Genomic DNA, 12,293 nt, shown 5'->3' with positions numbered 1-12,293 from the left:
GCCATTTTCCATTCCACATAAAGCCACTCTTCACAGTTTTTTGACTTAAAATTGTTATTAGTCACTTGTCCTAAAATGTCAATAATGCAGTGATATTCTAGCAGAGCTTTTCTGTACTGTCATTTCCTATTAATTGCTTAGAAATAATGACAATGTAATTTGGAACAAAACTGTCACCTTGTCTATGCCATATATAAAATTTTAATACTAAAAGTGGACTGGGTTCACCCTAGACCTAATTAGTTCTTTGGAGAATTTACTTTGTGCAGCAGCCTGTACTGTCCATATTGATGTTAACATATTATGTAATCAGCTTTAGAAAAGGCAGCAGTCTGAAGGCTGGGTTCTGTGTCCCTATGCTAAGTCACTACCCTGAGGAGAGCACTGAAAATCAGCAGAATTTAACTAGAAAATGAAGCACAAATGGCTGGGTTTTGTAAGGGGTTGTAGAACAACTGATTATCTTCAAATCACCATTGTTTGCAAACTGTGCTTTCCAAACATGTTTTTACTGCTATATATATAGCAGAGATTTTACAAAATGAGTTAAGATGTTCCCTTTTGCTGTCCAAATTGGGTGGTGAAGTCATGGAACATGCTATTTTGATAATTTGGACCATGCCCCAGGAGTTGATTAAATGATCTCTCTTGCTCTGTACATAAACTGTGCGTTTCCATGCAAGCATCAGAAGGGTCAGAGCTGCAAACACGAGCCTGCAGGATCTGCTCTATCTCTGCCTGGCTTTTTACTACCTGTTTAAACACTAAACATATTTTAATAGACAATTACAGCATGTTCACAGAAATACTCCCCTATAAAACCAAACAGTGGATGAAGTAGAATTGCTACTGTGAACTTTGTGGTAAGATATTTAAGTATCATTTAGTGAGAGAGATTTTTTAAAATCTAAGACCAGTATGAGGTTTTACATTTTCCTTTTAATCAATCATGACCACTCTGCATGTTCTGGTGCTTGAATAGGCTATCAAGGTACAAGGAAGAAATTCCTCCCTGGCACAGGTTGCCCAGAGCAGCTGTGGCTGCCTCATCCCTGGAAGTGTCCAAGGCCAGGTTGGACAGGGCGTGGAGCAACCTGGAATAGGGGAAGGTGTCCCTGCCCATGGCAGGGGGTGGAATGAGCTGAGCTTTAAGGTCCCTCCCCACCCAAACCACTCTGTGATTCCACGATCCTGAACAGCATCTTCACCTCGACTTTCCAAGGAGAAATTTCCCATCTTCCCTCAAAAGTGGAAACAGGAAGAAGAAATCAACCATTTGTTTTTCCTCAAATCCTTGGGAGGCAGGACCTTGATGGAGATTTATCATCTCACTCCTGGCACAGGTGAGCAGGGTCGGTACAGTTTGTCACCTCTTTCCCCATGCTAGCAGTGTCTCTGCTTAAGTCATTCTGCACTCTGGTTATAAGGTTGTTCTGATGTATTTATCTTTAGTTTGTTGCTCTGATCTTGTCTAAAGGAAACAATGAAATATCCTCTAAGATTAATATATGAGATGAGAAATCCAATTAGAACTCACATCCTTCCATCTTTATGGGTAAGAGCCCCTATTACATAATACATACAGGTGGGAGTAGGCCCTTTTTGATCAATTTGTTCCAGCTCTTGGTTATGAACAGTTCAGGGAACTAAAACAGTGACAGATGAAGGCCTAATTCCCAGATCCGAGAGGAATTAGAGATCTGTAGGGTAGAATTCAGGTATTTCCTGACATAGCACCAAACCAGAGATGAACAGCACACTGTAGATTTGACATTTTTATTAACAAAGAGCCCATGGGGCTCATTCATTAGTACAAAATACAATCATGTTCCTGTATGTTAAACAGCTTTTTTTATTTTGTCTCTTTTAAACTGTTTCACAGTTATCAAAACAAAGCCCCTGCATATTGAACTTATTATTGTGCAAACAGTAATTATTTTTAAGGATCAATTTCTGCACTAAGCCAAGTGCCAGAGAGCAGAACTTAATCTTGTTTTCACCCCTCCTTTGAAGGGCCATGTGTGCTTCCTAAGAAACACGTAATAGTTGACTTTTTTTTGCAGCAAACAATCTAAGGCCACAGTTTATCTGCAAAGAATAAAAAACAACTGAAAGATTTTTTGGGGGAGGGGGAAAGCACATCTTTACCCTTCATACTGTTGTTTGCTTGACCATGATTACACCAGGTAGCACACATCACCTATCAGGTATTACAGTCCAAAAAAGCACCTAACATTCTTTAAGCTAAGATTTTAAATTATTAACATGCAAGTTAATACACAACCACATTACTTTTCAAGTAACTATAATGGTATCTGTTTAAGGAAAAGATGCTTGTTCCCTTTCCAGATGATGTGAATGAAAATCCTGCATCGATTGTATGGGCAGGCCCTCACTCAAATAAAAAGGCATGAGAGCTGCATCTTGAGACTTAAATACTCATTTTTAGAATGTCCTTTCTAAATCATGCACTCAAATTTTGGTTTAAGCTGCATTTGCTATAGAAGACTAAATACTAAATGTTGCAAATGAAAGGAGTAACTGCAGTTTGGAAACGTGAATCTCCACTAGTCTGTCTTTCACACTGATGCCAGTGATTTGAGGTGAAGTGCTAGAAATTAGACAATGTAAGGGAGTCATACTAAAAGAAGACTAAAAATATATATCTGTGTATGCCTGTAGAAAAATCCCTGCTTCTTAAGTGAAGACAGATTTGGTAAAAAACCATTTAGACTTTCTTTAAACTGCAGTTATTGATGAAATGAAGGAAACTCAAATCACTATTTTTGTAGGTATCAGAAAGTACACTGTTTTACCACATAAAGCACCGGGTTTTAACCCCAAACCCTTCTGTAAGACATAGGGAGTATTTCTAGTAGTCCGAAATCCCCTGTAGTTCAAAGACAGGACTGTAAACGTGCATGTTGAAATGCTGTTTTCTGCTCCTGTAAGTGATCTGTTGGTGATTGTTTACTTATCCCATTGATGGCTGGCAGGAAGCAAACATTCTACTTTAAATGAAGGCAGCACAAGGGCAAGTAAATGCTGTGCCTTCAGTCTTAGCAGCAACGAACTCTCACTATTCTAAATGACCTGAGGAAGAAAACATTAAAATATTGCACCAAAACAAAATTAAACAACAAAAACAAACAAGGAAACACACCAACAAATATAGTATGGATAGCAAATGACTAGTGCAGCCCCTGACAATAGATCTTTAGACAAAAATGCAGGAGTAATGAAAAGCTTTGTGCCATTACCAGAGGACTTTGCTCCCCTGGTATCTGCTTTCACTTCAGTTATAAGCTATGTCTATTCTGGGTATATATACACCTCTCCCTACACCTCTTATCTCATTCACTAACCACAGAAACCATTTAGGGTCCCTTTTAGAACCTTGAAGTATACTGGAGCTTTAACAAGACTTTTTTTGGTCTCAAATCTGACCGTAAGTAAATATCCAAAACAGAGGTAGGCTTATAAAGGCTTTTGAATAAATAAATATTGTCCATTTTGCTAAGTATACCTGCTGCTGGCAAAAGGTTTTTCCCTTGCCATGCTTCCCCTTATCATGCTATCCATAGGCTTAAGATGCAGAAGAAGAACTCACAGTAGAAGAGGTTAGAATAATTCCCTTAAGAAATCCCTTGAAAGAAAGCATAGTGCATAAGCTTGTCTCTAAGTTCACTGTTCTGTTTCATACTTGCGTCTTGCATTCATGAAATGGTTGCCTTCATAATATTGTGTAATGGCCATCCTGTCATCCAGGGTGTCTTCAGGATCATGATGAATGAGGAAATAGTACCACTTGGCAGTCGTGAGAAGGGCAGGTTCCCATCAAATATGAAGTTAAGACTTCACTCCATGTTTCAGTAGTGTTCCTTTTTTGAATGCAGACAGTGCAAAGCTGAAGCCCCTTGAACACTGGAATCTTTTGGAAATGTTTTCTTACCCCACATTCTGTTCTACTATGCAAGTTCTACTACAGAAGTTCTGAACAACACTATGTACATTCTTCCAGAGTGTTGCAAACAAAATATAAATTCTTTTCTCTTCAGAAGATCCACACATCTCCTCCTCGTACTTCGTGTAGTGTATCCACTTTTTGGAAAACATTCAGTATTTCATGGATTTATTTTCATTTCAGTATATTCAGGTACTTCTCAAGTATCCCAAGCTTGGCTGCTCCCGTTATCCTCTGTGCAGACTAATCCAGCAGGTTCTCTTTTATCACCAAACGTGCTCATACCTCCTTCTCCATTTTCCTTTGCCTTTCTTGTACACAGAATGAGGTTTTGATAAAGAAAACTGTTTCCTTTTTAGCTGCACTACCAGCTTAAGCAGCAGAAAGATTAAGACATTCATCACAATGATGCTCTTGTTACAAATCCTCTTCAGAGCATGAATGTAACGGGCTGCATTTCTTCTACATCAGTTGGATGTGGATCAATCTAAGGAGAGAAGACAACAATTACTGCCTGCAATTCCTGCATTTAGGTTTGTGTTTGGGGCTTTTTTTGCCATCTGACAATAAAAACACCACCTGCTATTTGTTTTCTTACCTCTGAATAAAGAGGTGGAGGCTGAAACCGGAACTCTTGTATGTAAGCAAAGACAGGACAACACAACTGTTCCTCACAATCAATGGGTGGTGGGTAAGCAGGAACATGTCTGGAAAACTCTTCCTCAGACACTACATCAGCATAATTTGGTGGTGCTGAAACACAAGAGATGGTACTGTCAAATTTCAAACTATTCACAGCAAGACAACAGCTGTATTACAGTATATCCAGGACCATGAAAACTGTATTGGAAGTGCACTGTAGTCATAAATATTGTAACTGATATTATGTGTTCAGTAAGCTTAGGTGATTCAGCAGGAATACAGAGAGTGCTGTGCTTTTAGGACAACCCCAGCAGCAAACCAGTGTTGTATCAAGATGTGTTCAGTAACGAGTAGAATATTCCCACTATCAGAAGTTAGCTATTTCACTCAGGTGGGGTAAAGAGAGACTTCAGGAAGGCTGGAGTTAGGGTAACCTCACCAATCCTTTTGGATCTCGATTTAAGACTTCTCACGAGTCATACTTCCATGGCCTACATCCCTGGCAGTGCCCTTAAACTGGCACTGCACCCATCTGCTGCAGACAGTACTGTGCTGGATTAGAGAGAGTTCAATATATATTTATTACCTTCAGGGTGTTCAGGCATGGTCAATGCCAGCCAACTCATATCCATACTAAACTGGCTGGTAATGCTGGAGTTTCTGCTTGAAAATCCAATACATGGAATAGTGCCAATCACCAGAGGCATTTCAATCATCAATTTCTTAGCACCAGGAATATGGATATACACCTATGTGACAACCCCCAAACAAAAGAAAAAAACATCATGAGACCCCATTGAATGCTGCTCTTAAAAGCTGCCCTACTCCCTACACTGCAAATTATTTAAAAATTAAGAGCCTTGTCATCCCAGATACGCTTAGCTAATACCGTGGCAGCTTTCCTTAATTTTCAGCAGCTTCCTTCTGGCTGTAACTTGTCTCTAGGTGACATTAAACAATAAAGCCATCTTGACAAACTGATTATGCACTTGACTTTCAGCCTTATCTTCCCATTTCTGGAAAGAATCACTTGAGGAACCCATTCAGCTTGAAATGCTTTCCCAAAATAATCTCTGCATGTCTGAAACTAAGCTGCATCTTCCTCAGTACCATTTTTCCCTTTTCCACATTATTCCTGTCTTTCCATCTCAGAATCTCTTTGTGACCTTCATTCTCTCATGTATATAGTTTATGATATTTATTTTTCATACAGTCACAGAATGGGTTTGGGTTAGAAGGGACCCCAAAGATCATCTAGTTCCAATCCCCTTGCCAATGGCTGGGACACCTTTCCCTAGATTTGTATTTATTGTTGTTCCCAAGTCAAAACCCTAAAAGCTACTCAGTAAATTCTTCTGTTCCCAACTGAATGCAGTATCCAAAGCTTGCATATTTGAAAACCCAATACTTACAGCTAATGAATATTCTACTCTAATAATGCAGCAGTCAAGTATAGATGGGGATACAGGTGGGATTTTCAGAGTTTTCCCATTCCAGGTATCTGTACTCCCAGAGGCAATGTGGTTTCCTCGGACATTGGCAACCATCTGACGGAAGGTTTTTGTCTTCCCACTGGCCAGGTAAGTTTGTGTTTGGAAAATGGCAGCTTTTGGAACAATCAAACGAGAAGAGCAGTTCTCAATTTCTGCATAGATTGGGATGGCTTCCCCTTAGAGACAGAAAAAGTCTAATGAATAATTTGTATTTACCAACTTTCCTCTGGGAGTATCAAAGCATGTTACACAGCACGTACATCATCTGCAGTGTTATGAGAACAATACTTGGTAAGTTTCCTCAAGCCAGTTTATTTTTTTCAGAGTGGTATCCAGGCAGAATTATAGCCACCTACTATGTTTTACACATAAACAATGATTCATTTTGAAACATTAAGAATAGTATGAACAAGCTATAAAAGCTTTATTTGCAAATTACGCCCCAATCTTTCTTATATTACTAAATTAATTTCAAGATGTTTTATTTTATTTCTTCAATGTATCTAATGTTATCAAGATGAAAGAGAAGCTGCTAAAGCTTATGAAAGTGCGAACCTACACAAGTATGATGTAAAAACCTAATTACATCCCCAATTACGTATTTTATCCCAAATAAAAACATTTTGTTGTTCTTTACACTCACATGTACATGGACTTTCCATAAGATTATTAACAGGACTTCCTTTCAATTTATATTCCCAAGGGGAAAGACATGATGATTTTTTAAAAATTAAATTCATATAGATTTTAATTTACTTCTATTAAACAGAACTATTCTTTGAACTGCAAAATGTTGGCTTCACTGAGATTAAAAGAAAAAACAAACCTATTAGATGCTTAATATATATATTTTTAAGGTAACTACTCTTACCATTACAGTATCCCTTCCTCTCAATTTTGGCACTGAGAGACACTGGCCCAGAGGTGAAAAACCAACAGCCAACCATCTTCTCCTGACTTCTTAGAACAGGTGTCTATAAAATACAGAGTATTTTTCATTTTATGGGATGAAGCTCTCAATCACTTGCAGTTTAGTGTTATGTGTATCAGTCATTGCAATCCAGCTCTAAAACCCACTTCATCTGAATCCCTGAACTGCTCAGTGCAACTGTAGTTTTGCCACCATGTGAAATGGAACCAAGGTTTGACAATCTGGACATTTCTGCTTTGAAATCCCAGTCTGCATTTAGACTGTACTGACTAAGTAACACAGACTAGTGTGTCTTTGCATGTGCTTTGTCTTCAACATTAGCTTTTTAAAGATGTCATGGAGTACTGTGGTGTTTATCCCCATGTTCCTCAGTGCAGAAGAATGCAGAATTATTTCATCTGAGAACAACTAACAGTTAAGGTAGGTAAATTGTTTTTATCTTTGTATCCTTAAGAAAGGATAAATGTATGTATACACTGGGCTAAGGGGATGCACCTTCATTATTTACAAGCCACACAACCCCCCAGAAGTTTAGGGGCAAGAAAAAAACCATCTTATTTATTCAAGGACTGTCACATTAGATGACACTTACACTGCCTGAACATTTTCATTAGAAGAAACTCACAAGCACACATCAAGGGTCCAAGCCCAGGATCAAAGTTACTCAAAATGATTTACTGGGCAGTAGCACCCAGTCAATACCATAATGAAAACTGGTTTTGTTATTTTATTATAATGAAAAAACTTTGCTGTTTTGCACTTTTGGTGGTAGCCTTGGAATCCATTAGGACTAGCACTGCCTTCCTGATGTGCCCCACAGGCCTCTCCTGCGCAGTACCCTATGGTCTGCTCTGTCCTTACACAATGTGGGTATGATGCCTTCAGACTCCTAACTGCTGAATATAAAGGCTATTCTGCTTACAGATGTCACTGCCAAAATACCCTAAGTTCTCTCTAGAATGGATTAAAATGTAAGCATGTAATGAAGGAGAAAAAAAAAGCCTGCTCAAAACATCTTAGTTACGTTCACGTCATGATGTTAAAATTATCCCACCATTTTAAATAAAATAGAAATTACTCATTCATATTTAAATGAATAACCATTTAGATCCAGTTGCTATCATGAAAGTGCAAGGTATAATTTTATATTATTTTCGTAATATGGGTTGAGATAAAAGAATCCAGCTCATTAGCTTCCATCTTGCCTATTTTCTCATTACTTAATGCCTGATCTTTCTTATTACTCTACAGTATTTCCAGTGATTATTAAAAACTCAATGCTTTAATGTGGCCAAATCTGTCATAGGGAAATAACTGAAAGGATCTCTGGAGCAGCTGCGTGCACACACTTCATGTTAGAAAACGACATGCAAAATGCAGGGATACGTAACATAATGGCCAGAGCCTAAATGACAGGCTGAGCATGATTAATACTCTTCTCTAATTACTGTTCCTCAACCTACTATTATTGTAGAGTTTAGGACACTGCAGCCCTGTGAATGTAGCTGCTCTGGTAAGAGTAACTACTCTGCGCTCATGCATTACTATTATTAAGCCTTATTATGAAGCCTGCCTAACTTTTTGGCAGGAACATCTCTGCCAGCAGGGATGTAATCAATGGTATTAAAAAAACCACTCTGCTTGCTATTCACACAACCTAAGATCATCTATTTATAGAGAAAAGCTTAGGGAGCTTATATGCTTCCAGAAGTCAGGAAATGACACTCTGGAATTACATGGGAAGGGTTATGGCTGCTTGGAAATGGTTTATTTGCAGCTGGTTTTACAGGGGAGGAGAGGAGGAGTGGGGGACCCTCTTACCAAGAGAGCTGGTGAGCTGACATCGATATGGCTGATGACCTGGAGCTCTGTCTGCACACTCTGGTCAGGTACTGCAGGCCTCTCCAGAACTGCTTTCACAAAGTACTGAATGCTGCCATACTTCCCAGTAAAAGAGGTCACCAGAGGTCTGAAACAAGCAGTCATAAAATCATTACCCTCAATTAATAATTCAGCTCTAAACATTAACACTTCCTGCATACACCAACATTTCCCAATTTACAGTTTGTACTTTTAGGGCCTTGGGGAAGTTAAAGGAAACAAGGCCTCTCTGTGCAGCACTTGATTAAGACAAGTATATAAAGCTGATACTAAAAAAACCACAAGTCAAATTACATTAAGGTAATGTTCCACTACAAGCAGCATCCAGCACAATCCCTTCAGGTTGGATTATTTAACTTACTCTTGAGGGAGCTGAAAGCTGAATGGAAATTCGTGTCTTCCATCCAGAAGAACTAAGTTTTCCTCACCTGTAGGATAAGAATGAATAGTATGTTTTAGTTATTCCAGAAATAGAACAAAGGAGACACTTTTACAAGTTATTTATGTGTTAAAACACCCAGATGCACAAAGTTTTTATTGATCCCAGTGGGTTCTGGACTGCAGCCCATGCTTTATTTATGCTCTGATTTCAATGAAAAACAAGAATCAAGGAAACATGGGAGACCTTGAGATTCAGTTCAGGACTCAGGCCAATTTCTAATCCAAAATGGCTTCTCCAAAGCATAAAGTGAGTTTCTTTTCAGCAGGACAGCAATTAATCTACTTTTCCAATTAACAATTAACCTAACTTCTGTGCTGAAAAAACTGCAATTTAAGGTCAGTATGAAGAAATACTATAAATATACGAGCTCCCCATTTATTCATATAGGGCCTACTGTTACACAATTCTCAAGGCCTAAATCTACTTTCCCTACAGATCAGGCTGAGCTGCATGTCACCCTTACAGAACAAAATGTCGTTGTTCTGTTTTTAATTTTTCAACGCTGCCATAGTGCTGCACTGTCTGGGTGACAAAGCTCGGCAACAGCGAGCTTCCTCTGCTTCCTTAATCCATCGGATGAGCCTGACTGCTTCCAGGGTCTTCCACGGCAGCTTCCCAGCAGCTGCTTGTACAGCACAACCAGCGCGGAAGGGACCCACGGAATCCACAGAAGGGCCGAACCTCTGCAGGAAACCCAGACAACGCAGGGAATCGTGCTGCGGATTTTATTCCGGCTCCATTCCGCGTTTTTCAGCCACCGTACCAGGAATCGCGCGGCCACTGATGAGGCAGTGGCAGCTTCCCCGGGCACACGGCTGAGCGCGGTGCCAGCGCTGTCCTGTCGGTGCCCCGGCACCCACGGTCGCCGCGCATTTCTTTGGGCCCCGATGCCCATTTCCACCCGGAGCGTTCCCCCTCCGCCTCCCCCCCGCTGCCGACCGTGGGCGCCTTTCCGCAGCCCCGCCACCCTTCCCCGCTCCCGCAGCGCCGCTCCTCCGGTCCCACCTCCGCCGCGGCTGCGACCGGGCCCGCGCCCGCCTCCCGTCCCTCCTCACCTTCGGGCGGGTCTCGCAGGAGGCTCTGCCGGATGTCCAGGTACCGCACCTCGGCCTCCCGCCGCGGCCCCGGCCCCGGCGCCCGCACCGCCACCCCCCAGGTGCCCGCCCCGGACACCGCGCCGGGGCTCTCGCTCCAAGCGACGCGCGCCCGTCCCGCGGCCTCCAGGCGTAGCCCGCGGAGCGGCAGCGGCCCCGCCAGCTCCAGCAGCACCTGCCCCCGACACCGTGTCCCCACTGCAGTAGCCACCGCCTCCGCCGCGCCGGGCCTCGTCCTCCAGCACCAGGGCCAGCGTCTTCACCGCGCCGCCGGCCCCCGGGCCCGGCCCGGCCGCCGCCATCGCTCCCCGGCCGCGGGGGAACCGCGCCCGCCCTCGCCGAGCGCTTTAAACCCGCCCGTCTCCGCCAGCGCCCGCGGCGCCGCGTCCCGCCCCCGCGCGCTGCTCATTGGCCGCCCCGCAGCCCCGCGCGCCGCCATTCGCCGCGGGCTGCCCCTGCGCCCCCGCCTCATTGGTCGTCCGGCGGGCGCACGCCCTGAGTGCGTCACGCTGCGTGATCGCCGCGGTGCAGCCAATCGCGCGCGGGCAGGCGCGCGTGGACAGCGCGCCGATTGGCGGGGCGGCGGCAGGGCCCCGGTGCGCGGGCCAATGGTGCGGCGCGGCCACCACGTGCACAGCCGGTGGGTAAACAGGGGCGGGGCGGGGCCAGGGGCGGGGCCAGAGCTGAGGGCGGGGCCGGGCCCTCACCCCTCACCGCCCGCACGCCCCTCAGCCCTGGCCCGCTGTGAGGTGTCCAAGGGAGGCAGCTGGGCGGTGGTGTCGCTCGCTGTGCCACTTCCTCTGGTCACTGCCCGCCAGCGCTGTGCGCAAGCCATGTGCCCTTGGTGACCCCGCGCTGAGGGGAAACCTTGTCTCTCGGTGTCCCTCGGGGAGGGAGAGGCAGTGCTGTGCTGGGTCGGTCTCAGCCTCTCCCGCTGACAGCTGGGCTGGCTGGGGCTTTTAAATACGGAAAAACGACGTGGTACTGCTGTTTCCCCCATGCTTTGCCTGGAGGTTACCTGCCTGTGTGAAGCCCTTTCTCGCCCCACTGAGGAGCGGGAGGTGAAGGGGTTCAGCTGTAAATGAGCAGTCCTGGACAGCGTGGAAACCTCGTGTCCCCACAAATACTGTGCGTTTCTGCACCGTGTAAAGCACGAAACGGCCTCGTTCAAGAACTTGCTCCTAAAACCCTGCTTTGTCCCTGGGCAGGGAAGTGGGTGCACCCCCGCTGCGTGTTGTCACACCTAGGCACATCATCCATAGGTAACACTTCGAAGATTGATCCACAAGAATAAATGCAAAGTGTTGCTGTTATGTTTAGAAATAGAAGCTTAGGAAACCCCAGCAAACAGTGGAAAAGTAGTGAATATATCTGAGTTGAATGGGCGGGCGCGGCCAGAATCATCATTCCGATAGTGGTGAGGCTGTGACAGCTCCGCGCCCACCTCCAGCCAGCCCGAGACATGCTGCAAACCGAAATGCTTTGATTCTACTAGATACACACTGCAAATAATGCTGCTCTTGGCCTTGTTGTGTTTTATGATGGCCCGAGCTGGCAGCAATGCATCTTCCTGGAGGTGTGTGCGGTGGATGATGTGCCGGCAGTTCCACGGGTGACAAAGGAGTCATTTCCCGGTCTGAGTCACCTGCCTGCCTTGAAGCTTCTGACAGCTGCATCTTCCTGCATTCCCCCATCCCTCTGGGGCGCTGCAAAACACCGGCCTGGTGCTTCCCAGCTGACTCAGTTAATTACTGAAATTAGCAAAACTTGCCTTCCACACTCAGAGCCTTGGCTTTTAAATAACCCATGAGATAACTCTAGGCTTTCTCAGAACCCCTGTGTGTCC

At 44.0% G+C, this 12,293-nt stretch overlaps 1 protein-coding gene across 1 annotated transcript; it reads right to left on the bottom strand.

Moving 5' to 3' along the window:
- Nucleotides 1–1,760: 1,760 nt before the first annotated feature.
- Nucleotides 1,761–12,075, bottom strand: ARRDC4 (arrestin domain containing 4). The gene is given in 10 exon segments (XM_039557789.1): nucleotides 1,761–4,451; nucleotides 4,563–4,717; nucleotides 5,193–5,355; nucleotides 6,019–6,275; nucleotides 6,971–7,073; nucleotides 8,852–8,999; nucleotides 9,273–9,339; nucleotides 10,409–10,628; nucleotides 10,630–10,781; nucleotides 11,892–12,075. Coding segments are annotated over 10 exon segments (1,506 nt in total). The 3' UTR covers nucleotides 1,761–4,394.
- Between the last annotated feature and the right edge of the window lie 218 nt (nucleotides 12,076–12,293).

The sequence above is a fragment of the Corvus cornix genome, chromosome 10 (genome assembly GCF_000738735.6).
Source record: "Corvus cornix cornix isolate S_Up_H32 chromosome 10, ASM73873v5, whole genome shotgun sequence".
NCBI lineage: Eukaryota > Metazoa > Chordata > Aves > Passeriformes > Corvidae > Corvus > Corvus cornix.
Note: the sequence above shows the minus strand (reverse complement) of the source record. Positions and strands in the feature narration are given on the sequence as shown.